General features: G+C 41.2%; 1 protein-coding gene across 1 annotated transcript in view; it reads left to right on the top strand.

The window, feature by feature from the left end:
- Window positions 1–14211, top strand: part of LOC146966007 (GTPase IMAP family member 4-like) — a 56370-nt gene extending 42159 nt beyond the window's left edge. Inside the window, exon 2 of the mRNA XM_085763986.1 lies at window positions 13076–14211. Within this exon, the coding sequence (XP_085620112.1) occupies window positions 13076–14031 (956 nt within the window). The 3' untranslated portion in view covers window positions 14032–14211. The remainder of the gene's footprint in view (window positions 1–13075) is intronic.
- The last annotated feature ends 11252 nt before the right edge of the window (window positions 14212–25463 follow it).

Genomic DNA, 25463 nt, shown 5'->3' with positions numbered 1-25463 from the left:
TCACTGCCTAGCAACGGCCTTGACAACCACACACACACACACACACATGTAGAAGAATGAGAGTTGAGGAATCAGCTGCTTCGTGGTGCGTTCATGTTCCTGTTGTGTTCATGTGGAAGCAGCAGAAAGAAACAGCTGTTTGTTCTCTCCTCTGACTTTATGGCTGTCACTTTATATTATTATTATAAGTATTATTATAGTTAATGTAGCTAATAGTGAATCTATCTGATACAACATGTGACCCTGAGTGTGAAGCAGAACTCATCACATTCATCTTCATGCTTCATCATCGGACCAAGGACTCAGTGTTGTTGACTCCTGTTCATCACATAACAGAGACAGAGGAGCTCCTACTGGATACATGTCTACTAATACTAATACTAATAGCCTACTAATACTGATACTAACATTAATAATAATAGCCTAATACTAATACACAGGCTCCATATGGTTTAACTGTTATTATTTAGTATTAATGTAACTGTGTCACAGCTGTTGGTTTATTTTATGTTGGTGCAGGTAAAAGCCTGAATTCTCTTTTTTTAAACCTAATCGTGCTCCGTTGCTGCAGCACCACTGATGCATCATGGGGGATGTAGTTCAGACAGACCAAAAAAACTGTAGCCTACTGTGCAAACAGAGCTGCTGTGTTTTCTGTTTATTTATTCTTCTCAACAAGCAGCCTACGACAGAGTATCAGGGACACAATGAGGTTTTTATTATTTTCACAGATTTTCAGAATAAAGTCATAATATTTGAACCTGTTTGTTTCAGAGGAGGACAATTGTTGAAATGAGACCGTTGAGCGTTAAATTAAGTTGTACTTGTTTCACGAGATCAGCACCACATTGTCGTCAGTATCAGGACTTTGAAAAGAAAATGCAGAAAGAACCAGACGGACTTGGAGGAAACCGTTGCTTTTTTTCTGATAAGATTGCCACTTTAGTCTCAAAGTCTGTGAAAAAAATTTAACCTCAATGTAGCTCTAATACTACTCTGGTCCTAAGTCACCACCTACAGAAATAACTTCATAAACAGTTTATTAGTCTTCCTGAACCAAACAAACTAAAAAAAGAAACAAATTCCTAACAAAAGAGAAATAAAGCAGATTAAAACGACTCCACACTGTTAAACACATCAGTTAAATGTAAAGTTTATTCTAACTTCCTGTGAAGCAGCTGCAGTTCAGTGAAACTCCCTCATCACTTTACACAACAGGAACTCTGAAGTGATGAAGCCGCTCGACTGAACTCAACTGAACTAAACTCAGTTCAGACGTCGTCGTCGTTCATGTGTGAAAACGTTGAGCAGCGACGAAACTAAATCCTTGTTTATGGATCTGAGAAAGTCGGAGGTCTTCTTCTTCCTCTTCCTCTTCCTCTTCTTTGCACTCGTTTGCGCCGCTCACTGTCAAATTGTTCCGACAGGCGTTTGAACGCAACATTAGGTCGACAAAGAAGAGGAGAGGAGAGGAGAGGGATTATCCAAACAACAACGACGAGGCCCCGGCCCGTTCACACGCTGCACCGTCACCGTCACCGTCACCGTCACCGTCACCGTCACCGTCACACCTCAGCAGCTCAGATTTATCTAACTGACAAATCAGAGTCTGAGCTCCATCCTGAGGGGGGATGAGGGGATGAGGGGGTGAGGGGGTGAGGGGGTGAGGGGGGGGCAGAGAGGCTCATTATCTCTGCAGTTACATGTTTACCGTCTCTAAATGCTCCTAATTGGAGGATCAGAGCGTCGTGGCGACCTGAGCTGCTCACTGAGTCGCTCATCTGATCAAACCAGTGTGATGGTGTGGTGGCGGTGAGTTCACTGAGCCGAGACGCGTTCAGGGTCTGTCGGCCTGTTGTTGTTGTTGTTGTTGTGGAGGAGGAGGAGGAAGAAAAAGACGGGTCGACAGGAGGAGGAGTTGATCTGATCCAGAGATGATGATGTTTCACCTCAGAGAGCAATAACTTCTCCACGCGGTCAGTGAACGCACCGTGAGCTCATCCACATCCTCTGGTTTATTCCTTTACGTTCAGATGAGAAGTTCCTAGTGAAGTGGAGTTCACTTTCACAACTATGAGATGAGATCCATCAACCAGAAGGTTTTATTACGTAAGGGACTCGTTTATTACCAGGACGGATCATGTGTTTCTGCTCTATAGCTCCTATAATACAGTAATACATACACTGTAAAAACTCAAAATCTTTCCAAGAATATTTGTCTTATTTCTTGTCAAAATGTCTCATTTCTAGTCAAAACTAATCTCTTTCCACTTAAAATAAGACTCATTGCCTAAATATTAACTTGTTTTTAGATCATTTTCACTTGTTTCAAACAAATTTTCACTTGAAATAAGTAGAAAAATCTGCCAGTGAAAGCAAGTTTTTTTGTGCTTGTAATAAGAAAGAAAAACTTGCTCCACTGTCAGATTTTTCTACTTATTTCAAGTGAAAATCTGCTTGAAAGAAGTAAAAAGTGTCTAAAAACAAGCTACTTTTTATGTGACGAGTCTTATTGTAAGTAGAATGAGATTTGTTTTAACTAGAAATAAGATAAATATTCTTGGTAAGATGTTGAGTTTTTGCAGTGTATACATACAGTAGTCAGTCAAAGCCACTCAACTTTGGTTAGACTGATATCACCTCGTGTAAATAATAATTTAAAATTGTTTTGAAGTTTTGGAGTTATCTGCTTTTGCAAATGAACTCTTCATATAGCTACAGCCGACACATAAACATGGCTGGTAAATGAAGACGACTAACTGCTCTGGTCTCATCGGCTCAGTCTGTAGATGGACTCTATGGAGAAGAAGCTTCATGTCTGGTTCAACGAGTTCAGGGTTTCAGTTCAGCTCAGCCTTCTCCTCTTATTCTCCCCCTCCTTTTCTTCTCCTTCCCCTCCCTTTTCTTCTCCTTCTTCTTTTTCTTCTCCTCCTCCTTCTCATTTTTCTTCTCTTATTCTCCTCCTCTTCCTCCTCCTAATGCAGACAGAGTTTGAGGAGGTTCAGCAGCTCAGATCCTTCACTCATGTTTCACTTTATCTTCTCAGAAAAAAATCAAAACAAACTGAAGAAATACAATAAAATAAATAAACATGTGGAGATAAAAATAATAATCTGAGTCAGAGGACGAAGTGGAGCAGATTGAACAGCACATTGTTGTTGTTGTTGTTGTTGTTGTTGTTGTTGTTGTTGTTGCAGCTACTTCGGCCTCCTGCACCAATAAATAATCAAACTGCTGATAAATATTTATAGATGATAGATTTATAAATATTTCATTGATGTGAAGTCAGCTGATCCAGGGACACACACAACTACACACATCTACACACACAGCTCAGCCGCTGCTCTATGTTGATTATGTAAGGGAGCTAATATATAGTTCAGAGGTTGTTATGGAGAAAGAAACCCCAACAGGTTGTATGGAACATACAACCTGTTGGGGTTTATTTAAGCAATATATCACTCCAGTCCGTGGTCTATGCTCATTATACCCCGGCTAAGGGGTGTTGTTCGGCCCGACGCAAAGCGGAGAGACAACAACCCCCTTAGCCGTACTTATAAAACGGTTACCAATAAAGGCAATATGAAAGAGGGATACGCAATCAATTTCATGTAGTTTTATTCAACCAGAAATACATATTATCCAATAAAATAGCCTCACTGTGAAAGAAATAGTCCCAGCTGTCCAGACGTTAGCTCCTAGTAGCTCTGCATCTGGTCTCAGTCCCCTCTACCATTGTTAACCCTCTGGAGGTCAAAGTTCACCTTCAACATGTCAATTACACTACTTTACTACATTTTTAACATCCTAAAAACATCAACTGTCTTTGGCTACGGACTGCAACAGTCCGTTGTCATGGATACATGACAACAACTTCCATTCATACCAGTCATACGTTGCCTGAGGCGGAGTGATAGCCTACGCTGTGATAAGGCTTTAGAATAGTAGCCGTGGTATATGCTCATTTGAAAAGGTGAAATCCGGCGATCTGATTGGTTGTTAACCGTGGTATATTGAGCATATACCACGGCTACTATTCTAAAGCCTTATCACAGCGTAAGCTATCACTCCGCGTCAGGCACGTATGACTGGTATGAATGGAAGTTGTTGTCATGTATCCATGACAACGGACTGTTGCAGTCCGTAGCAACAGACAGTTGATGTTTTTACGATGTTAAAAAACGGACTAAAGTAGTTGAATCCACATGTTTAAAGGGATAGTTCACCCTAGAATGATATTTCGCTCATTATCTACTCACCCTCATGTGGACTAAGGGCTGGAAGAAGTTTCAGAGTCCTCCGTCCCTTCTCTGAGTTACAGGGGGTCTCGGCATAGCAGTGCATGTCCATATAACGGTTGCAAAGGGACACCGGAGCTCTTCGTAAAAAAACACACACAAAAAAACATCCAAATACCTCCATGATGCTCGTATGTAATGTCCGTCTTGTGCTGAAGCCCCAAATTGCGTAATTGTCCCGAAAAAAATTAAATAAGTCTATATTTTAAGCTTGTTTGTAGCGGAAGCTTCTCAAAGCTCCTCTTCCTGGTCCGTCCAAATCTCGCGTGATTTGCGCCGGCGTCAGCATGCGTCAGTGCGGTTACTGCGAATCACGCGAGATTTGGACGGACCAGGAAGAGGAGCTTTGAGAAGCTTCCGCTACAAACAAGCTTAAAATATAGACTTATTTAATTTTTTTCGGGACAATTACGCAATTTGGGGCTTCAGCACAAGACGGACATTACATACGAGCAGCATGGAGGTATTTGGATGTTTTTTTGTGTGTGTTTTTTTACGAAGAGCTCTGGTGTCCCTTTACAACCGTTATATGGACATGCACTGCTATGCCGAGACCCCCTGTAACTCAGAGAAGGGACGGTGGACTCTGAAACTTCTTCCAGCCCTTAGTCCACATGAGGGTGAGTAGATAATGAGCGAAATATCATTCTAGGGTGAACTATCCCTTTAAACATGTGGATTCAACTACTTTAGTCCGTTTTTTAACATCGTAAAAACATCAACTGTCTGTTGCTACGGACTGCAACAGTCCGTTGTCATGGATACATGACAACAACTTCCATTCATACCAGTCATACGTGCCTGACGCGGAGTGATAGCCTACGCTGTGATAAGGCTTTAGAATAGTAGCCGTGGTATATGCTCATTTGAAAAGGTGAAATCCGGCGATCTGATTGGTTGTTAACCGTGGTATATTGAGCATATACCACGGCTACTATTCTAAAGCCTTATCACAGCGTAAGCTATCACTCCGCGTCAGGCACGTATGACTGGTATGAATGGAAGTTGTTGTCATGTATCCATGACAACGGACTGTTGCAGTCCGTAGCAACAGACAGTTGATGTTTTTACGATGTTAAAAAACGGACTAAAGTAGTTGAATCCACATGTTTAAAGGGATAGTTCACCCTAGAATGATATTTCGCTCATTATCTACTCACCCTCATGTGGACTAAGGGCTGGAAGAAGTTTCAGAGTCCTCCGTCCCTTCTCTGAGTTACAGGGGGTCTCGGCATAGCAGTGCATGTCCATATAACGGTTGCAAAGGGACACCGGAGCTCTTCGTAAAAAAACACACACAAAAAAACATCCAAATACCTCCATGATGCTCGTATGTAATGTCCGTCTTGTGCTGAAGCCCCAAATTGCGTAATTGTCCCGAAAAAAATTAAATAAGTCTATATTTTAAGCTTGTTTGTAGCGGAAGCTTCTCAAAGCTCCTCTTCCTGGTCCGTCCAAATCTCGCGTGATTTGCGCCGGCGTCAGCATGCGTCAGTGCGGTTACTGCGAATCACGCGAGATTTGGACGGACCAGGAAGAGGAGCTTTGAGAAGCTTCCGCTACAAACAAGCTTAAAATATAGACTTATTTAATTTTTTTCGGGACAATTACGCAATTTGGGGCTTCAGCACAAGACGGACATTACATACGAGCATCATAGAGGTATTTGGATGTTTTTTTGTGTGTGTTTTTTTACGAAGAGCTCTGGTGTCCCTTTACAACCGTTATATGGACATGCACTGCTATGCCGAGACCCCCTGTAACTCAGAGAAGGGACGGAGGAATCTGAAACTTCTTCCAGCCCTTAGTCAACATGAGGGTGAGTAGATAATGAGCGAAATATCATTCTAGGGTGAACTATCCCTTTAAGGTGAACTTTCACCTCCGGGGAGGGTTAACAATGGTAGAGGGGATTGAGCAGTGACTTTCATCTGAAAAAAAGCGGAGGAAAAGACGAGATGCAGAGCTAACTTGGAGCTAACGTCTGGAGAGGTGGGACTATTTTTTTCACAGTGAGGCTATTTTATTGGATAATATGTATTTCTGGTTGAATAAAACTACATGAAATTGATTGCGTATCCCTCTTTCATATTGCCTTTATTGGTAACCGTTTTATAAAAGCAATATATCACTCCAGTCCGTGGTATATGCTCATTATACCACTCTAAGGGGGTTGTCGTCCCTCCGCTTTGCGTCGGGCCGAACAACGCCCCTTAGCCGTGGTATAATGAGCATATACCACGGCCTGTCGTGATATATTGCTTAATTATACCACGGTTAACAACCAATCAGATCGCCGGATTTCACCTTTCTGTTTTATAATTCTCCATAACAACCGACCAACTCTACATTAACCCGCTTAGAACACGTTTTATTAGGATAATTAATTTGAAAAATAATGTTGATCAAAATACGACTTTCATCGATTTATAATATAATAAAAAGAATCTGCATGTTCGGTCACGTCCACTGTTTTGCTGAGCCTCCTCCCGGTCAATCAGTGGATCGATGGATTACCACGTGTTAAAGCAGAAGTAAGCGATATATTTGTGTTAATCTAAGTCTTAAATAGTTGTATCTTCCGACAGCAATCACTTCTATAGAGTGTTTGGTCTGAAACACGGGTCTGTCAGTCACTCTGCTCTGCTCTGAGCCCAGGAGAAAACTTTCCTTGTATCCTACAACCTTTATCCAATGAGGAGAGAGAACGGCATAAAGGGGCAGTCCTCTCTGTGTGTGCAGCCAAGGGATGCGCCTGAATGTGGTGACGTAGGGACGAGGACTGTTATGGTGCGTTCAAGGCAACTCGTAACTGGTGTTTTTCCGACCTGTGAAGTGGTACCAGTTCGATCTGGTACGAGTTCACAGGTCAGAAGTTACGAGTGGCCGTTATAGTGACTTTCACCGGTAAAACAGGTCGGAGAAACACGAGTGGGTTGTCTGGAACGCTACAAAGTCGTAAGTTGTGACTTGAAGCTGTAATTTACGGTTTCAAAAGCCTGCCTGGAACGCAGCATTAGCCAAAACCACCGGATCGCTTACTGCTGCTTTACTAAGATGTGTGTATTTTGTGTAGTCGTATTACAGGGTGCGTTTGTGTGTGTGTTTTATATCAGTTTGGATCAAACATTATGTTTTAGAAATGAGACGAGACTCTCTGACTCTCTCTCACAGTCAGTGACAGTGGATGCTCGTCTTCTTCTTCTTCTTCTTCTGACGCTTCAGAGGAACTTTCAGCGCCGCAGCGTTGGATGACCTTGGTCGTCACGGTAACGGTAGTAAAGATGCTGCTGAATGGAAACAAACAGAATCTGAAAGTTCAGACTTCTCATTAATCAGAGACCAACTGGAGATCCAACACACACACACCGATGACGCCAAGTGTGTGCGTGTGTGTGAGGAAGTGTGTGTGTGTGTGTGTGTGTGTGTGTGAGGAGGAGGAAGTGTGTGTGTGTTGCTGCATCAGGGAAAAAGCAGATGAGTGATTAGAGGAGAGGAGGAGTGAAGCAGGACGAATAATGGCTGCAACTGACACACAATATCCTACTTCATTCATCACCACCTACTAACACCAGACCACACACACACACACGCACGCACGCACACACACACACACACACACACACACACACACACACACACACACACACACACACACACACGTCGTTATCGCCTCTGCTCTGATGCTCATTTATTTAGTCTCCAGCAGAGACACTTTGTCACTGGTTCAAACAGCAGCAGAGTAGGTTCAGTACAACTCTGTGTGTGTGTGTGTGTGTGTGTGTGTGTGTGTGTGTGTGTGTGTGTCTGTGTGTGCATGTGTGTGTGTGTGTGTGTGTTTGTGTGCGTGTGTGTGTTCAGTCCAAATAAACTCAGCTGAATTGTTCCGTTGATGTCGTTGTCGTCTCATAATGAATCAGTTTGATTGATCGATCGATCAGTGATGGTTGGATGACCAGGTGTTGGTGCAGAGGATTAGAAACAGACTCACACACGTTTATGTGACAGGAAGTTATTGATCGCTGTTTGTCAAGGTGTAAAATCTGATCAGTTAAAGGGATAGTTCAACATTTTTGGCAAATTGGCCCATTGCGATAATCCCTATAGTCATAGCAGTAGCAGTAGGTTCGCTACCTTTAAAGCTATCAGTAAGCGATCCAGTGGTTTTGTCTAACTTCCTGTCAGCAGATGGAGTTAGCAGCCCCCGCCCTCGTCATGGATCTATTGGCCCTCGTCCCTACGTCACCACATTCACACGCATCCCTTGGCTGCACACACAGAGAGGACTGCCCCTTTATGCCGTTCTCTCTCCTCATTGGATAAAGGTTGTAGGATACAAGGAAAGTTTTCTCCTGGGCTCAGAGCAGAGCAGAGTGACTGACAGACCCGTGTTTCAGACCAAACACTCTATAGAAGTGATTGCTGTCGGAAGATACAACTATTTAAGACTTATATTAAAGGGGACATATTATGCAAAACTCACTTTTTCATTCCTTTAATATGTGTATTTGCGTATCCGAAGTGCCTCCTCACCCCTTAAACGCAGGGGCAGGGCTGTTAAACTGGTGTGTAGAGAACCCAGCTGTGCTCAATCTGTTGGTTTTTCTGACCAAAGCGTGTTACTAACATTACTTTTAGACATCAAGGTACCATGTCAAGAAGCAGAAATGAGCTGAATATGTCCCCTTTAACACAAAAATTCATCTTACTTCTGCTTTAACGTGTTGTTGGTTATGCTACTTGGTTGTTTTCCGTACTTTCCAAACCAGTTGTATGATGAAGGTTTTCACATGAACTGAAACTGAAACTGAAACTGTGTACGTGCTTTACTGTAAAGGAACGGTGTGTAATGATGTGGTCAAAATTATTTCAATACACAGCAGCGCGTTGTTTCCCCTCCCCGAGGTTGATAGTGACACTATAACCTCTGCTCTGCTCACTCACAGTCAGTCTCAAAGTCTTAAAGCAGAGTAAAAAGATACATTTCAACCCCTTTTTTTCATAAATCTTTTATTCCACTTCAGTGCTGATGTCATATCTGACAGACATCGGCTACAAGCACAGCTAACATTGTTATTAACACAGCTAAAAATGTGGTGAATAGGCTACCGTAAGGCCAAAGCAAAGTGAGGAGGAATCATCTCCAAAGCTAAAACTAAAAGGCTGCATTTGTAGCAACGTAGCAATTCTTGTTTAAAAGAGTTTTTGTCCTTTGTACTTGAACAATGTTAGAAAGTTTTTTTTTACCACAGTTCCCTAACCCTGAAATTATTTACAGACTGGTTGAAAAGAAAAGAACCAACAATGCCAGACTACAATAGTATTACCTATGGTGTGGTGTTATATTAAAAGACAAACAGTTGGATTTAACGATAAATGTCTTACTAATCCTAGCCAAATTCTTTATTCACAAAGCCAAATATCTAAAAACTCCACCCATCTTCACATACTTTTTAAATGAATTCCATCTTCATATTAAGTCCCTAAAATGTATTAAGTTTACTCACTTATCTTAATTTTTGTTTATTTAATGTTATTCTTAACTCTTATCTCTGAAACATGATGTCTGCTCTTGTTAAATTTTGGACAGATATAATATTTGCCTGACTAGTTTGTAAATGCATTTGTTTAAATTAAAAAAAAGAAAAAAAGTTCATGCAGGAACTTAGTCCAGACGAACACGTGAGTAGAGTGAGCTGTGGGTGAATTGTGGTTGATTAACACAATGTCAGGTTTCATATGTTGGTTTCTGTTTGATGTCAACTGGCACTGTGGCATTTAGGCTGCATTAGAGACAGTGTTGTGTGTCATATGATCATTTAGTCTGCAGATCAAGGTGTGGTCTTAGTTTTATTCATAACGGCACAAGAGGTGAACCAGAGCAACAGAAAACAAGATAAGACACAGCACCTGGATCAGAGACCCTGACCATCTGTCACTGCACTGACTGTATTTTGTCTTTTTTGACAACATGTATGGTGGTGAGTCAAAATCCCTACATGCATTCTCTATTTTTCTGCCATTTCTTATGTGATATATAATATTAACTCAAAAACAATATGTTTTTAGGTCATGCTTCATGTTAGATTTGACAAGAAGTTCAAAATCAATAATTGTGAAAAGTCTTGCTTCATTTGTAAATTTGTTGATTTAAACGTCTTCATTATAACTGATTTTCTTTTTTTTTTTCTAAAAAACTAACAAAAAACGAGTAGCATATTAATTCATAAATGTCATCTAACAAAGATAAAGGACAAATATGAACCATTATGCTGTTCATATGGCTTGTAATTGGGATGAAGTAAACATCTGTATTTTCATATATTTTCATCCCATTTTTACTGTAGGACAGGCTACTACACTAGCCACTGGCTCGCAGTCGTTCATGTTGTTATGCTTCAGATGTCCGTCGCGCTGCGCGATGACGCCATATGCTCGACCAATCACCAGCTCGCAGTACCGACCCGTACCGTACTGCATAGTGGAAACGGCGCTTAACTAAACAGGGTATAGGTATAGGTACCTTTAAAGGGACAACGAGGAGTTTCTATTCGGTTATAAAAAAGTCTCGCTACCACTTGTTAATGGACCCATTTTCATTAAATATATCGTTTTGTCTCTATCGTTATTAGGGCCACGGGCCATCGCACCGGGCACTACTGTTATTGTGTGGATTTTTTCTTCCATAAAATTATTATTTTTCATCTTCTGGACGACTTTCGGTTCGCTACTAGTCCTGTAGTCCCGGTTCGCTACTAGTCCTGCAACTGGACTAGTCCTTCGCAACTGGACTAGTCCTTCGCTACGCACGTTTTGATCTATAATTAAATTATAGATCAAAACGTGCGTCTTGATCGGGATCGGTGTGCTATTACTTTTCTCAACAGTTTACGAATTTTTCGCGATTTTGCATTTACGTAAGTCAATAGGATGAATCGCCTTGTTGTTTACAACTACTTCCGGGTAGAAAACCAGCATTCGAACAATAGTGACGGACGAGAGTTTCGCTATATATATCTACCTTTTCATGTCACTATATCACCGTTTGGACTAATCTGATGTTTCTAAAGTCTATAAAACCAAAGATTGGACAAACATTACTATTTATGTGTGCACATTTTTGTAATTAGTCATGGTTATCAGAGATTAGCCGGGCTAACGGTTAGCTACCTGTTTAACTTTAATAACTCAGTGACTCAATAAACGCTCCATGAATAAATATTTTCTCCAGCGGATATCTGAGTTCCAACATGACTGAGCTAACTGGAGTAGTTTCATGTCGTGTCCCACAACGGGAGGGTTTTAACAGCTGACGTCCTGCTGTTAGCTTAGCTACCGCCGTTAGCTTAGCTACCGCTGTTAGCTTAGCTATGTTAGCTGTCCCTGTCAGCTGAGCCACTGATGCTTTCTAGACACTGTGATTCCCCCAAACTGAATAAATACAACACATAGCAACACAAAACACACACACACAGAAATAGTAATGTTTCTTCAATCATTTCAGATTTGTCTAAATGGTGATAGGGCGTGAAAAATATGATATATAGCTAAACTCTCGTTCGTTACTATTGATCTCATTCAAATTACGTGCTGGTTTTCTACCCGGAAGTAGAATGTAAACAACAAGGAGATTCGGTCTATGGGACGGGCGAAAAAAAAAAGAGCAAAAAAAGACCAATCATTGGAGTTTAACAAACGTCTACTGCTCAGGCATACTTTCACCTAGAGACTTCATTTAAACTTTAAACAGTAGACACAAGTCTTGTGTATTGGCGAATTACTCCACGTTTTGATAGGTCATATAGTTTTTGATCAATCCCTGATCAATGACCATGATCATTTTTGGAGAAATTATGAGATTATAATGGGTGTGTATTGCACGGAATGTTCGTGTCAAAGTGCGTGACATCATCGGTTAGAGTGGGAGAGAGCCCCGAAAAACTCTTTTCTCTTTCCACACTCGGCCCGGCCACAATTTACACTCTACACAAATGATTTTTTCAGAATTTGTAAGACAAACTTGTTCTGTCTCTCATCATGTGCTCAAAATATCAGAGAGACTTACAGAATTTACAGAATCAGCCTCTGAGTGCGGCCACGTCTGTCTCTGCTCCTCATTGACTCCAATACAAATATTTTCTGAGAGAAGTCAGTCACACACACACATTACAGTTACAGACACACACACACATCAAAACACACAGGTAACCTAATGTGGTTACAGCTCCTCCATATCAGTGCTTATAGAAAGATGATCATGTGTCTGATCAGCTCTGTCTTGACCTTAAGATCGTGGGTTTGATTCCCATGTTGACAGAGATGGCAAATCCGGCAGCAGCCCCGTGGGCCTTTCAAAATTTCCCCAGAGGAAATTTTCTAGTTTTGTTATTATTAGTGGTGGTGGAAATGCTGGGCGAGCCGACCAGCGTTTCCTTACTTTCGGTTTCGTGGCGAGTCATGAGAATAACGACGCTGAATCACCGTTTATGGTGGGAACTACGACGGTATGTGATCGTCTTCCAACCTCTGACTTTAATTCTTGATGAATGAAAACATGAGTCTGTCTTGCACCGGTCAAAGAATTTCACGGTGCGCGGAGGCTCATAAATGTAGTGTGGAAACACTTCGCTTTTCCAAAACTCCTCGTTGTCCCTTTAAAGAGAGGTTATTTGAAAGGGAGACACACACAAGTCACAGAAATTTTGTCACTCGAGTGATGCATGCGGTACTCAAATATGAATACAAAGATGTTATATTTTGAAAAATACATTGCTGAGTTTTAAATGTTGCTCCTGTTGTTGCAGCTCTGGATTTGCCTGACGGCTTAAATATAGTCCTGGTGGGCAAGACTGGCTCAGGGAAGAGTGCAACAGCAAACACCATACTTGGTAGAGATGCCTTCAGAGAGGACTCGAGCCCTGTATCAGTGACCAAAAAATGTCAGAAACAGAGCGGGCAGGTGGACGGGACTTTGGTCCAGGTGACTGACACTCCAGGTCTGTTTGGTACAGACATCCCTGAGGAAGAGTTGAAAAAGAAAATAGCGGAATGTGTCAAGATGTCAGTACCCGGCCCTCACGCCTTCCTCCTGGTGATCCGGCTCGGAGTAAGGTTCACAAAGGAGGAACGAAATGCTGTGCAGTGGATCAGTGATAATTTTGGAGGTGATGCCTCCAAGTACACTATCATGGTGTTTACGTGCAAGGATCAGGCTAACGCTGATGACGCTCTGAGGGAATGCAAGGAGCTAGACGAACTGGCAAGGACATTTGGTAACAGAACCCATGCCTTCAACAACAAAGATGCAGATGACCGCGTGCAGGTCTCAGAGCTAATCAAGAAGATCAAGGAAATGGTCAAATCTAATGAGGTTAAATACTACACCAACGACATGTATAAAGAGGCCCAGAGGAAGCTGAGAGAAGAGGAGGAGCGGAGGAGACAAGAGGAGGAACAGAGGAAAGAGGCGTGGCTTGCAGCTAGGAAGAAGGATAAAAAGGATAGAAAGAGAAATATACGCATAGCTTTGGTTGCTGCTCTGGTGTTGTTGCTGACTGGTGCGATTATAGCAGTGGCAGCTGACTCCACAGTGGCTCTGGCTGTCGGAGCTCCTGTGCTCGGCCTGGGACTGTTGTGCGGGATAGCTGCCATTTGCATATGGAAAAAGGTGGGGGGCAACCGCCATTCTGACACCCCACCAGCCCAACTTCGTCGTCTATTACAGGAGGTGTAACGATACACAAAAATCACGGTTCGATACGTACCTTGGTTTTGAGGTCTCGGTTCGGTTCATTTTCGGTACAGTAAGAGAACCAAATGCAAAACATAAGTTTGCTTGTTGTTTATTAGGAATTTTTCTAAACCAAATTTAGCTACATGTTTTAATCAAATGTAATTATTTTACTCTCACCTACTAAGGGTTAGGGTTAACCCTAACCCCCTAACCCTATATATTTTCCTGTATAACTTTGGCAAATACGGACAGGTTCATCCGTCTGCAGTATATATGTATGTATTTTGCAGCAGAGGTGTTCCTGATACTGTATTAGTATTACACACATTGTTACTATGATGTTAGATCGTAACAAAGTTTTGACATAACAGTGACAGAAGTATGTGAATTTAATGCTGCCAGTAAACAAACGGTATGAATCACAATCCTTTTTTTTCTTTTCAATTTTCTCATGTATGAGCATAATGATACAATATCTTGTCCTGTAGATTTCTTCTCTGCATGTCTGCTTTGTCCAATGTTTTGTTTAATGGTTAATTCATTGTATGACCTACTTTTCAATATATGCAAAATAAACAAAACAGAAATGTCAGTACTACCTTGACAGAACTTCTTTAGATTTGACAGAAACCTTCACTTCGACTCAATGATTAAATTAGATTTAAACTAATGAAAGGCTAGGTTACAGTGAGTGACCTCACAAAACACAGTATTTCTATGACCATGGTATCTCCATTATTTCCCCCACATTCGGTACAAATGTTCACCTGGGCTCAAGGATGAAATAATGATATTTTAGTGGCCAGAGGTTAAAGGTCAAGATCAGGGTGACATGCAGTATCCTATCTCCAGAACTTCTTAAGTGAATTTTAATTTGTCACAAACATTCACTTTGTCTCAATCACCGGCTGCTTAGATTTAGGTGATTTTAGTTCTTGATATCAGCTTGTGTAACAACACAAAACACTACAAAAACATGCACTAAAGGTGCCCCAGTGCCTACGTGCATGCAACGGGAGTGAAGTCTTCACCACAGTGCCTAGCCTCCCAGCTGACGACACCCAGGCTGCACTGAAAAAAAAAGGAACTCCCTGAAACAAAAAGCAAAAGAAAGTTAACAGAACCAAGATTGACTATAGGGGAATTGCCAAAATGTTGAACTATCCTTTTAAAGGTCGGGTTGGAGATTCTGGAAGAACGGTTCTAGCAGGCCACATTTTGAAAAGTCAAAAGTCCTCAGACGTCTCTCTGAAGCTACGGCAGCTTGATTGGACGTAGGCAGAACTAGACATGAAGGCATCTGATTGGTTTTTCCTTTTTGGAGAGAAAAGCGAGGATTGGTCAGAGTTGTGTCAGTCCTGCAGTGGCCACAGACGTCTGATTGTTTTTTATTCCTTTTTCTGAACACACAAAGTATTGATTACTCTCGGGATAGAAGGGTCCGTGTACGAAGTATAATTCAATTGCGTTGTTCACTTCGAAACATGAGAAATGTCATTTTTAGGGGTATTTCCTATTTCATTGACGTAAGACGTACAAAGCAATTCAGCGCACCGAAGTGCCCGCTTGTTCCTTTCTCCAACTTGTAGGCCTACAATGAAAATTGAAAAAGGAAGTCGAGAGCCGGAACCAGCCTTCAAAATAAAAGCTCCGCGTTTTGAAGCATGTTGGCTACAGCGCCGGACAATTTAAAAGAAAAAAAAAACCCGAAACGAATTAAATACAAACTCACAACAAATCGCCTAAACGATTATCATTTCATAAATGATATAAAGTGATATTTCGGCTACTTTCCCCACAACTGTCAGGATCCCTGGGGATTTTCACAATAAGGGCACTGGATCGCACTGAGATGCTGTCAACGACGTGAGGTGAGTGAGTCAAACTTTGTTGTGGTTGATGACTTCATCACTGCTGCACTCATGAAGTAGGTCACACGTTATGTTGTTTTTAATTTTTTCGACCTAACTTCAAGTTGTTGACCTGTAGCTAACGGTTAGCTCCAGAAGATAATCAACGCTAGCAATGCTAATTGTTTACAGGTAAACTAGCTAGCGGTTGTAGCTAAGTAACAGCTGTTGGATGCTAACGTTACGTCTTTTGTTATTATCAGCTCTTTAACTCCACCTCATTTGAATATTTTCTTCTCTAAGTCTGTGAGAAATGTCCTCATTTATGGTAGAAGTGAATAAATACGCGTTTTTGATTTATTAAATGCTAGTTGTGTTCACAACTGTGTAACATAACTTATTACCAGCATCATGTTTGTCCACGCAGACTACTAAGCAGTCTAAACTAAGTCTAAATGAAACATGAAATGTCATGTGTCTCTATTTGGCAGATGTGGGTCCACCGTGAGCTGATGCATGAACTCATCCTATGACAGCACCAGGATCAGCTTGAAAACAGCTGGTAAGTTGAGAGTAACCAGTGAGTAGAGTCCATCATTTAGACACATTTTTAGGGCATTTTGATCATCACATTTCCACGGACACGACTCCCTGTCATCATTTCATCAATTTATAATGTTTAAAGTTTGAATTCAGTGGGGAAGCTTTTAGTCTTCTTCTTTGATGTGGTGCATTTGTGTGGCAGCGTTATAGCGCCACGCCAGCTCCACACAGGCCTGGCACAATACTACAGTATTTTGAGTCGTGTATACACAGTCTGAAAGACCTCATCATTCCTTACTGTCCTACCAGAGTACTCTGCTCCCAGAACGCAGGTCTGTTAGTGACTCCCAGTATCTCTAAAACAGACTGGGAGGTAGAGCCTTCAGTGACCGACCGGGCTCCTTTACTGTGGAACCAGCTCTCTCCATGGGTCAAAGAGGCAGTCAGACACTCTAACTACATTTAAGTCTAGACTTAAGACCCTCCTCTATGACAGAGCTTGTAGTTAGGGCTGGTTCAGGTAGCTCTGAACCATTTTATAGCTACACAGCTACAGTATAGGCTTAGACTGCTGGGGGACACATCATGTTACAGGAAGCCCTCTCCTCTCCTCTCTTTTTGTGTTGTCATTATCTGTTGTACTTTGGCCTTGGTCTTACACCCTCTCTGTGTTTTCCACAGATTTCTCTAGAGCTCCACCTGCAGCGCCTGCTTTCCTCTGCCCCTACACCAACCAGCCTGCCCATCAGTACTCCTGCTCTCCTGTGGATGGAGTGTCACTCACCTCAGATGCTTTTGAAGGAGCTTCAACATGTCTGCTTTCTGAGTCCCAAACTGTACCTACTAAGAATGGCTTTCACAGCAAAACACAGCCTGCTTTCTAGTGCAAAGGATAGTACTAAGACACAGACATGCTGGGTGCTAGGTTTTTACAAATGTTGAACAATTAATAAATTAATTTGGAATGTATATTACCTCCAGAACTTCCATTGGCTCACAATTCCTTATCACATTCAGTTCAAAGTCCTTCTCCTCACCTTCAAAGCCCTCCAGAACCAGGCCCCATCCTACCTCACTGACCTTGTTGGACCATCACACCCCTCCCACTGCCTCCGCTCCTCCTCCCAGTACCAAGCACAAAACCTGGGGTTACAAAGCCTTCTCCATCGCTGCCCCCTCCCTTTTGAACTCTCTCCTCAACACATCCGTGACTGTACGGACTGAAATGCTCTCAAATATTTGCTCAAAACCCACCTTTTCAAACTTGCTTTTTATTTTTAAGTGTAATAAGCTTCTGTGTTTCATTGTTCATGTATTGATCATCTTCTTTGTTGTATTTATTTCATGTATTCTTTTATCTTGTTTGTTTTACTATGTAAAGGTGACTTTGAGTAAATTAATAAATAGAATGTTTTTATTATTTTTATTAATCAGTGATTGACACAGTGCTTCAGACAAGAGGCTCATGAGGTCAGCAGAAACAATCATAGGGTCACACTACCCATCTACTTCAGAGTTGGCACAACAATGCTGTTTGTCAAGTGCAGAAGCATCATTAGAGACTCCTCACCTTTTGAACAGCCTCTCCCAACTCCTTCCATCTGATCAGAGATATTGCAGTTGGAGACGCAGTACTGTAAGACTCAAGTCACAGTATGTAAAGTGTCTGATGACAATAAAGAGAACCTTCACTTTAACCATAACACATCATAACTTAATTCTTCTGTAGCAAAAGAGTTCGAGACAGGCACCACACAGTTTAAAGCATGACAAGATATCTCATATGTGTGAACAATTGTAAAAAAAGAAGTAAGAAATCCAATGCATTTTGAGTGTACAGCAATATGAACAAAGGCTCCCGCACACTGTCTTTACTTGCATAGGTTTATTAAACAACGTTTCGGTCCCGAGACCTTTGTCAGGTTCACAAGGACGGTCTCAGGACCAAATGTTGTTTAATGAACCTATGCAAGTGAAGACAGTGTGCGGGAGCCTTTGTTCATGTTTCTCAACCACACAGGTCTTCTCCGACGCACCTGTCCGTCTGTGCCGGTGTGCATGAGTTTCAGCTCAGCTTTGAGTGTACAGCAATAGAAGTTATAGTTGTAGTAGGGTACATTGATTCATTTTCATATGTAAACACTGCCTTTTAATTTACTGGATGATGATAAGAGAAGATATGGTTATTCTTTGTCCAGTGCCCAGATGAAACATGCACAGTAGCTCATACGGGTCACAAAAATCAAAGTCATCATAAATCATTGTGGTATTTTTGTTGTTTGTATTCATCAGTGATGGTGTACACAACATGGCCTAATTCTGTCAGTAAAGCAATGCAACAGTTCTTGAAGATGAGATCATTTTACTTGTGCAATTGTCCCCTTTCTTGCCACACTCAAAAGCCTATCATAATGCTAAATGTCTCCAATAATTGGAGGGTGCTATAAAATATCCACTAACCTAAAGAAATGGTGTGTTGTAGGATGGGTACATACTGTTATGAATCATGGGTGGTAATTAAATGAAATACATTTACAGTAAATTGATGTATAAATGTATTACAATAAGTGACAAGATGCTAAGAAATCTGAATAATAAGTCTGTTATACAGCCTCTCCAGTGCAGGTCAGTGAGGTTAGGACTGAGCAAAGTTTCATGCTTCATACCGTAGTTGTAAAAAATAAAATGTCAGTACAATGCAGTTAACAAACACATCAGAGTCAGGTTGTGAGTTCCAACTTACAACATTTAATTCATGAACACAATGCATCAAAACAATAGAAAGTAACTCATTTCCAAAAACAAGAAGAAGAAGAAGAAAAAAAAAAAAGAAAGATTCAGTAAGTTCCCCTGATGACTTGCATGCTTCTGACTGGATGGGGCCTGGTTCTGGAGGGCTTTGAAGGTGAGGAGAAGGACTTTGAACTGAATGTGATAAGGAATTGTGAGCCAATGGAAGTTCTGGAGGTAATATACATTCCAAATTAATTTATTAATTGTTCAACATTTGTAAAAACCTAGCACCCAGCATGTCTGTGTCTTAGTACTATCCTTTGCACTAGAAAGCAGGCTGTGTTTTGCTGTGAAAGCCATTCTTAGTAGGTACAGTTTGGGACTCAGAAAGCAGACATGTTGAAGCTCCTTCAAAAGCATCTGAGGTGAGTGACACTCCATCCACAGGAGAGCAGGAGTACTGATGGGCAGGCTGGTTGGTGTAGGGGCAGAGGAAAGCAGGCGCTGCAGGTGGAGCTCTAGAGAAATCTGTGGAAAACACAGAGAGGGTGTAAGACCAAGGCCAAAGTACAACAGATAATGACAACACAAAAAGAGAGGAGAGGAGAGGGCTTCCTGTAACATGATGTGTCCCCCAGCAGTCTAAGCCTATACTGTAGCTGTGTAGCTATAAAATGGTTCAGAGCTACCTGAACCAGCCCTAACTACAAGCTCTGTCATAGAGGAGGGTCTTAAGTCTAGACTTAAATGTAGTTAGAGTGTCTGACTGCCTCTTTGACCCATGGAGAGAGCTGGTTCCACAGTAAAGGAGCCCGGTCGGTCACTGAAGGCTCTACCTCCCAGTCTGTTTTAGAGATACTGGGAGTCACTAACAGACCTGCGTTCTGGGAGCAGAGTGCTCTGGTAGGACAGTAAGGAATGATGAGGTCTTTCAGACTGTGTATACACGACTCAAAATACTGTAGTATTGTGCCAGGCCTGTGTGGAGCTGGCGTGGCGCTATAACGCTGCCACACAAATGCACCACATCAAAGAAGAAGACTAAAAGCTTCCCCACTGAATTCAAACTTTAAACATTATAAATTGATGAAATGATGACAGGGAGTCGTGTCCGTGGAAATGTGATGATCAAAATGCCCTAAAAATGTGTCTAAATGATGGACTCTACTCACTGGTTACTCTCAACTTACCAGCTGTTTTCAAGCTGATCCTGGTGCTGTCATAGGATGAGTTCATGCATCAGCTCACGGTGGACCCACATCTGCCAAATAGAGACACACATGACATGACAGTTTAGACTGCTTAGTAGTCTGCGTGGACAAACATGATGCTGGTAATAAGTTATGTTACACAGTTGTGAACACAACTAGCATTTAATAAATCAAAAACGCGTATTTATTCACTTCTACCATAAATGAGGACATTTCTCACAGACTTAGAGAAGAAAATATTCAAATGAGGTGGCGTTAAAGAGCTGATAATAACAAAAGACGTTACGTTAGCATCCAACAGCTGTTACTTAGCTACAACCGCTAGCTAGTTTACCTGTAAACAATTAGCATTGCTAGCGTTGATTATCTTCTGGAGCTAACCGTTAGCTACAGGTCAACAACTTGAAGTTAGGTCGAAAAAATTAAAAACAACATAACGTGTGACCTACTTCATGAGTGCAGCAGTGATGAAGTCATCAACCACAACAAAGTTTGACTCACTCACCTCACGTCGTTGACAGCATCTCAGTGCGATCCAGTGCCCTTATTGTGAAAATCCCCAGGGATCCTGACAGTTGTGGGGAAAGTAGCCGAAATATCACTTTATATCATTTATGAAATGATAATCGTTTAGGCGATTTGTTGTGAGTTTGTATTTAATTCGTTTCGGGTTTTTTTTTTCTTTTAAATTGTCCGGCGCTGTAGCCAACATGCTTCAAAACGCGGAGCTTTTATTTTGAAGGCTGGTTCCGGCTCTAGACTTCCTTTTTCAATTTTCATTGTACAAGTTGGAGAAAGGAACAAGCGGGCACTTCGGTGCGCTGAATTGCTTTGTACGTCTTACGTCAATGAAATAGGAAATACCCCTAAAAATGACATTTCTCATGTTTCGAAGTGAACAACGCAATTGAATTATAGGCCTACTTCGTACACGGACCTAGAAGGACCAAAAACGTGTTTCTGACTGGGATTACCAACTATAACTTTAAAGATTTCTTCTTTTAGTGCCTTTTTTAAAAAAAAGATTTTTTTTTTAAGTTTTTTGCTCAATAAAACCACATTTTCACCTTCAGCAGGAATAACGGTGTTAAGATCAACACGGCAGCTGTTGTAGTAAAACAGGTGAACTGTAGTGTTTGTTGATGGAGAACAGGTTGTTCCTGAATGAACCACAGATGAAACGTTTTTAAAAGAGAATTCATTTTAGAGAGTGAATCTGATGGAGAGTTAGAGAAACTCAAAGATTCAAAACCAGAGGAGTGAAGATCAGAAGGAGAAACAATGGTTGTTTTTAAACGTGCTATATAAATAAACTTGAACTTGAAATTATGCAAATTAGGTGCATGTGAAAATGTGTTGTGTAAAATATATTTATAAGATAATATATTCACCCTGCAAAATATATAAGTATTTTATATATAACATATATTGTATGCTCATACACTATTGCAGATATAGCTACACATCTTAAAGCCTGTGAGTGCACACTGACATTATACATGTACAGATGTGTTAAAATAAGAAATGTATGTTTAAATAAATGTCAATAATTAAAAACTGTATCTCCAGAAGATGTATATATATCATATATGTAATAATAACAGACATAATATAAGGTGAGGAACAGAGGCCTAAATAATTAAATAGGTAAAATGCAGCGCAGCAGACAGAGAGGTAATGAAAACTGTTAGAGTAACATATGGCAGCAGCAGCAGCAGCAGCAGCAGCTCTGTACATCATATATCAGATATTATCATAAATTATCATATATTACGTTGCTACATGGGGATAAATATTTATCTGTCCATCAGCTGAATGTGTGTCGTTGTGTCTTCATTATGTTTTATTCTATTAATGATGTGAGGAATGTAAATGCTTCATGTTTTTTGACCCTCCTCCTCTGCTGCTGTATTTTTTCCATCTAATCTGACGGTGTGTTTGAGGACCGTAGGACCGTTCGCTACTCGTGCAAACACACACACACTACAAACACTCCTCACAAAGGTCCAGTGTCTCCTGCAGACTTTGTTGTACTTCTTTTCTTTTCTTTTGGTTTGACTCCCACGCGCGCCGCTCCGCCGCAGACAAAGAGTTTTTGCAGTGAGTCACTCTGCAGCTTATTATCAGACATTTGTTCATGTCAGCAGGAGGATGAATGCACCGTGTCACGGCTTTTGTTTGACTGGAAGAAGAAGAATTTGTGAGTTTAGGCACGAACGGCGATATTTCAGTCTTTGTGTGACCGACGGCTGAAGGCTTTTTATTTTTTTTATTTCACTGTTAAAATACCTGCGTGACTGTCTGAGGAATGTGTGCAAACTTGCATTTTAAGAGTTTTTATATCAAAGTTGTGACACGTTGAAGGGCCTGCGTCTCCTTCAGGTTCAAGAACACAGTGAAGACTTTTCTGTTCTGCTGGATTTTTATAAACGTAGATATAAATATATTTATTTTAACCGACATTCCAGACAGATATTGGTTTTTATTCACGTGTGAGAATCAAAAAGCTGCTCTAGTGTTGTGTGTACTTTATCAAAGTGAGTTTTACAGTACGAGTGTGGAGGATTTGAGGGACTGTCTGCAGTATTTGATGTATTATATCAGAGTTAGGTTATAAACCGTGTCTCACACTGACACTGTTCATATTACAGATAAATAAAAAGATGAGACTGAATACAGGAGAACTGTGTTAGATTATAATAATAATAATAATAATACGCTTTAATGTCTCTCAGTGACTTTATGATCAGTGTGCACTCACTTCTTGGCAAAGCACTTAAGAAGTAAGAGCCTCTCTATACGTTACAGTGATAGTGTGTGGGTGATGTGGGATCACTGATGGAGCTGGTTTTCTGCCAGCAGCTCCACATTCATCTCTCACACTGATAAATTATTTATCAGCCTCCTGAAAGTTACAATAACGGATCTGAACTGATGAATTACAGCGTTTCACCTCCGATCGCGGTCAAACAGCAGGAAGAGATGATGATGATGATGATGATTGGAGGGAGTAACCTACCTGTATCTGCAGAGGCTCCGCCCCTCAAACTTGTGACACACAGAAATGGAGCTTCACCCAAAACCATCTTGTTCTAAATGGGCGAGTTCATCAAAAGACAAATACAGTATGTTGGAGTCGGGAGTGTTTAAAACAGTGTGGAGGTAAAACTGTGTCTCAGCTGAAATAAAACTCTCACAACACACAACAAACACGACATCAGTGTGAAGACTAGTTCCAGTGACGATCAGTCTGAAGCTAAGCTAACTAGGAAGCTACCGCCACAGCATTTCTCATTACACATCAGTCCACTGGGCTTTGGGGTTTTATGGATTTTAACGTTTAAAACCTTAAACTGGACAAACATCAGGACGAAGCACAAAGGAAACAAGAAGTGTAACTAAACAAATGTTAGTTTTCGATGTGCAACATTAAGCTAACAAAAACCCCATAGCATGCTAACATCAGACCAGGGTTTTTATGGTTAATGAAAACTAAGAACTTCAGTGAACAAAATAATTAAATTAACTTAAAAAATAAATGAAACAGTTTTTTTTTTGAAAACTAAATAAATGCAAAACAAACTATTTAGGCTATATATGAGTGCAAGTACATTTACCATTAAAAGACTCTTTATTATTTTCAGCTTCTATAGAAAAATGAAGAGGAAAAACTGAATAGAAACTGCTTAATCGCTAACTGAACTAACTGAGCTAACTGAAACTGAACTGAAATTTAAAATAAAAACTATAATCACCTTACATCACATCTCTCTACCTGCTTACTAACCATCAGCGTTACCAGAATATAGGACAGATTGAACCAGACCAGAGTGACGCTGACGTTAGCCACCGTTCCTGCAGAGACACACTTGTCTGTCTCCATCTTCACCTCCTTCTCCTCCTCTTCAACATCACTCCATCCTCACACTTTGCTGATTCTGTAGCTACGTTACCATGTGATAGACTCACTGTCTCTCACTCCTCCTCCTGCATCTCCTCTTCTCTCCCTCGTTCTGTGCACAAACATGAAGTGAAAGTGAAACGGATCGCTGGCTACCGTCTGACTACACCTTTTAAAAATAACATGATACTGATTCATTATTAATGTGACTCGCTTTACACGGTGAACAGCACAGGTCCAGTTCATTCAATCACATTTTATTAGCCTAGACCTACATATTGAGCATTTTAATTGTTCACATATTCTCACACAGTGTCAGGATACAGGAGTGTGTGAGCGTGCTATGTGTGTGTGTGTGTGTGTGTGTGTGTGTGTGTGTGTGGTCAGGCAGAGCAGCCCACATCATCATTTAATGATGGCCCAGCAAACTGAACATGTACATTCGACAAAGATGAATGATGCTGCGGCTCATAGAAACTGCTGCATGATGCCTTTCTCTCTCTCTCTCTCTCTCTGAAGTCCACAGTGAGTGAAGCCGGAGCGTCCGGGTCCGTCGGGGCGAGCGAGGCAGAGAGCGGAGCTATAGGGGCCAAGTCTTTGATTTTCCTGTCATGGCTGCTTATAATGATTAATGCCTGGACTTTGGGGCCACTCTGTGTGATTATGGGGCCCACGAGCTCCGGAACTGTGATGTCTTCAGATACACATGTATGCACACACACACACACACACCCACACAGGCCTGCTGCTGTTCTGATGGTGGTGGTGTTGGTGTTTGGGTGGCGTCGTCTCTAACAGCTCAGAACGGTGTATGTGTGAAGGAAAATACAATAAAAACCTCTGCAGCCTGAAAAACACACTTTTCTCTGTTGCATGTTTGTTTGAACTAATCGTCCACATTAAATGACACAACGCAGCATTTGAACAACTGATCTGTGACAGATGAATCAATGAGTGGGTTTGATGAGGTGAATTAAAGGAGGAACTGTGCAGGATTTCCACCTTTACTCGGCTACATTTGTAGTTCCCCTGTAAAGGATGGGCAACGTCGTCATGGAGCTGTGTGATCGTGGTCCCAATAAAAACCACTTGGCTGAGATAAATGGCCATTTTCCACTGGCACTGCTCGACTCTACTCAACTCCACTGGACTGGACTGAGTTTTGTTGCAGTACCTGGTGCTTTTCTTTTTTCT

This window comes from Trachurus japonicus, chromosome 20 (genome assembly GCF_045865225.1).
Source record: "Trachurus japonicus isolate A0001 chromosome 20, Traja_1.0".
Lineage (NCBI taxonomy): Eukaryota > Metazoa > Chordata > Actinopteri > Carangiformes > Carangidae > Trachurus > Trachurus japonicus.
Note: the sequence above shows the minus strand (reverse complement) of the source record. Positions and strands in the feature narration are given on the sequence as shown.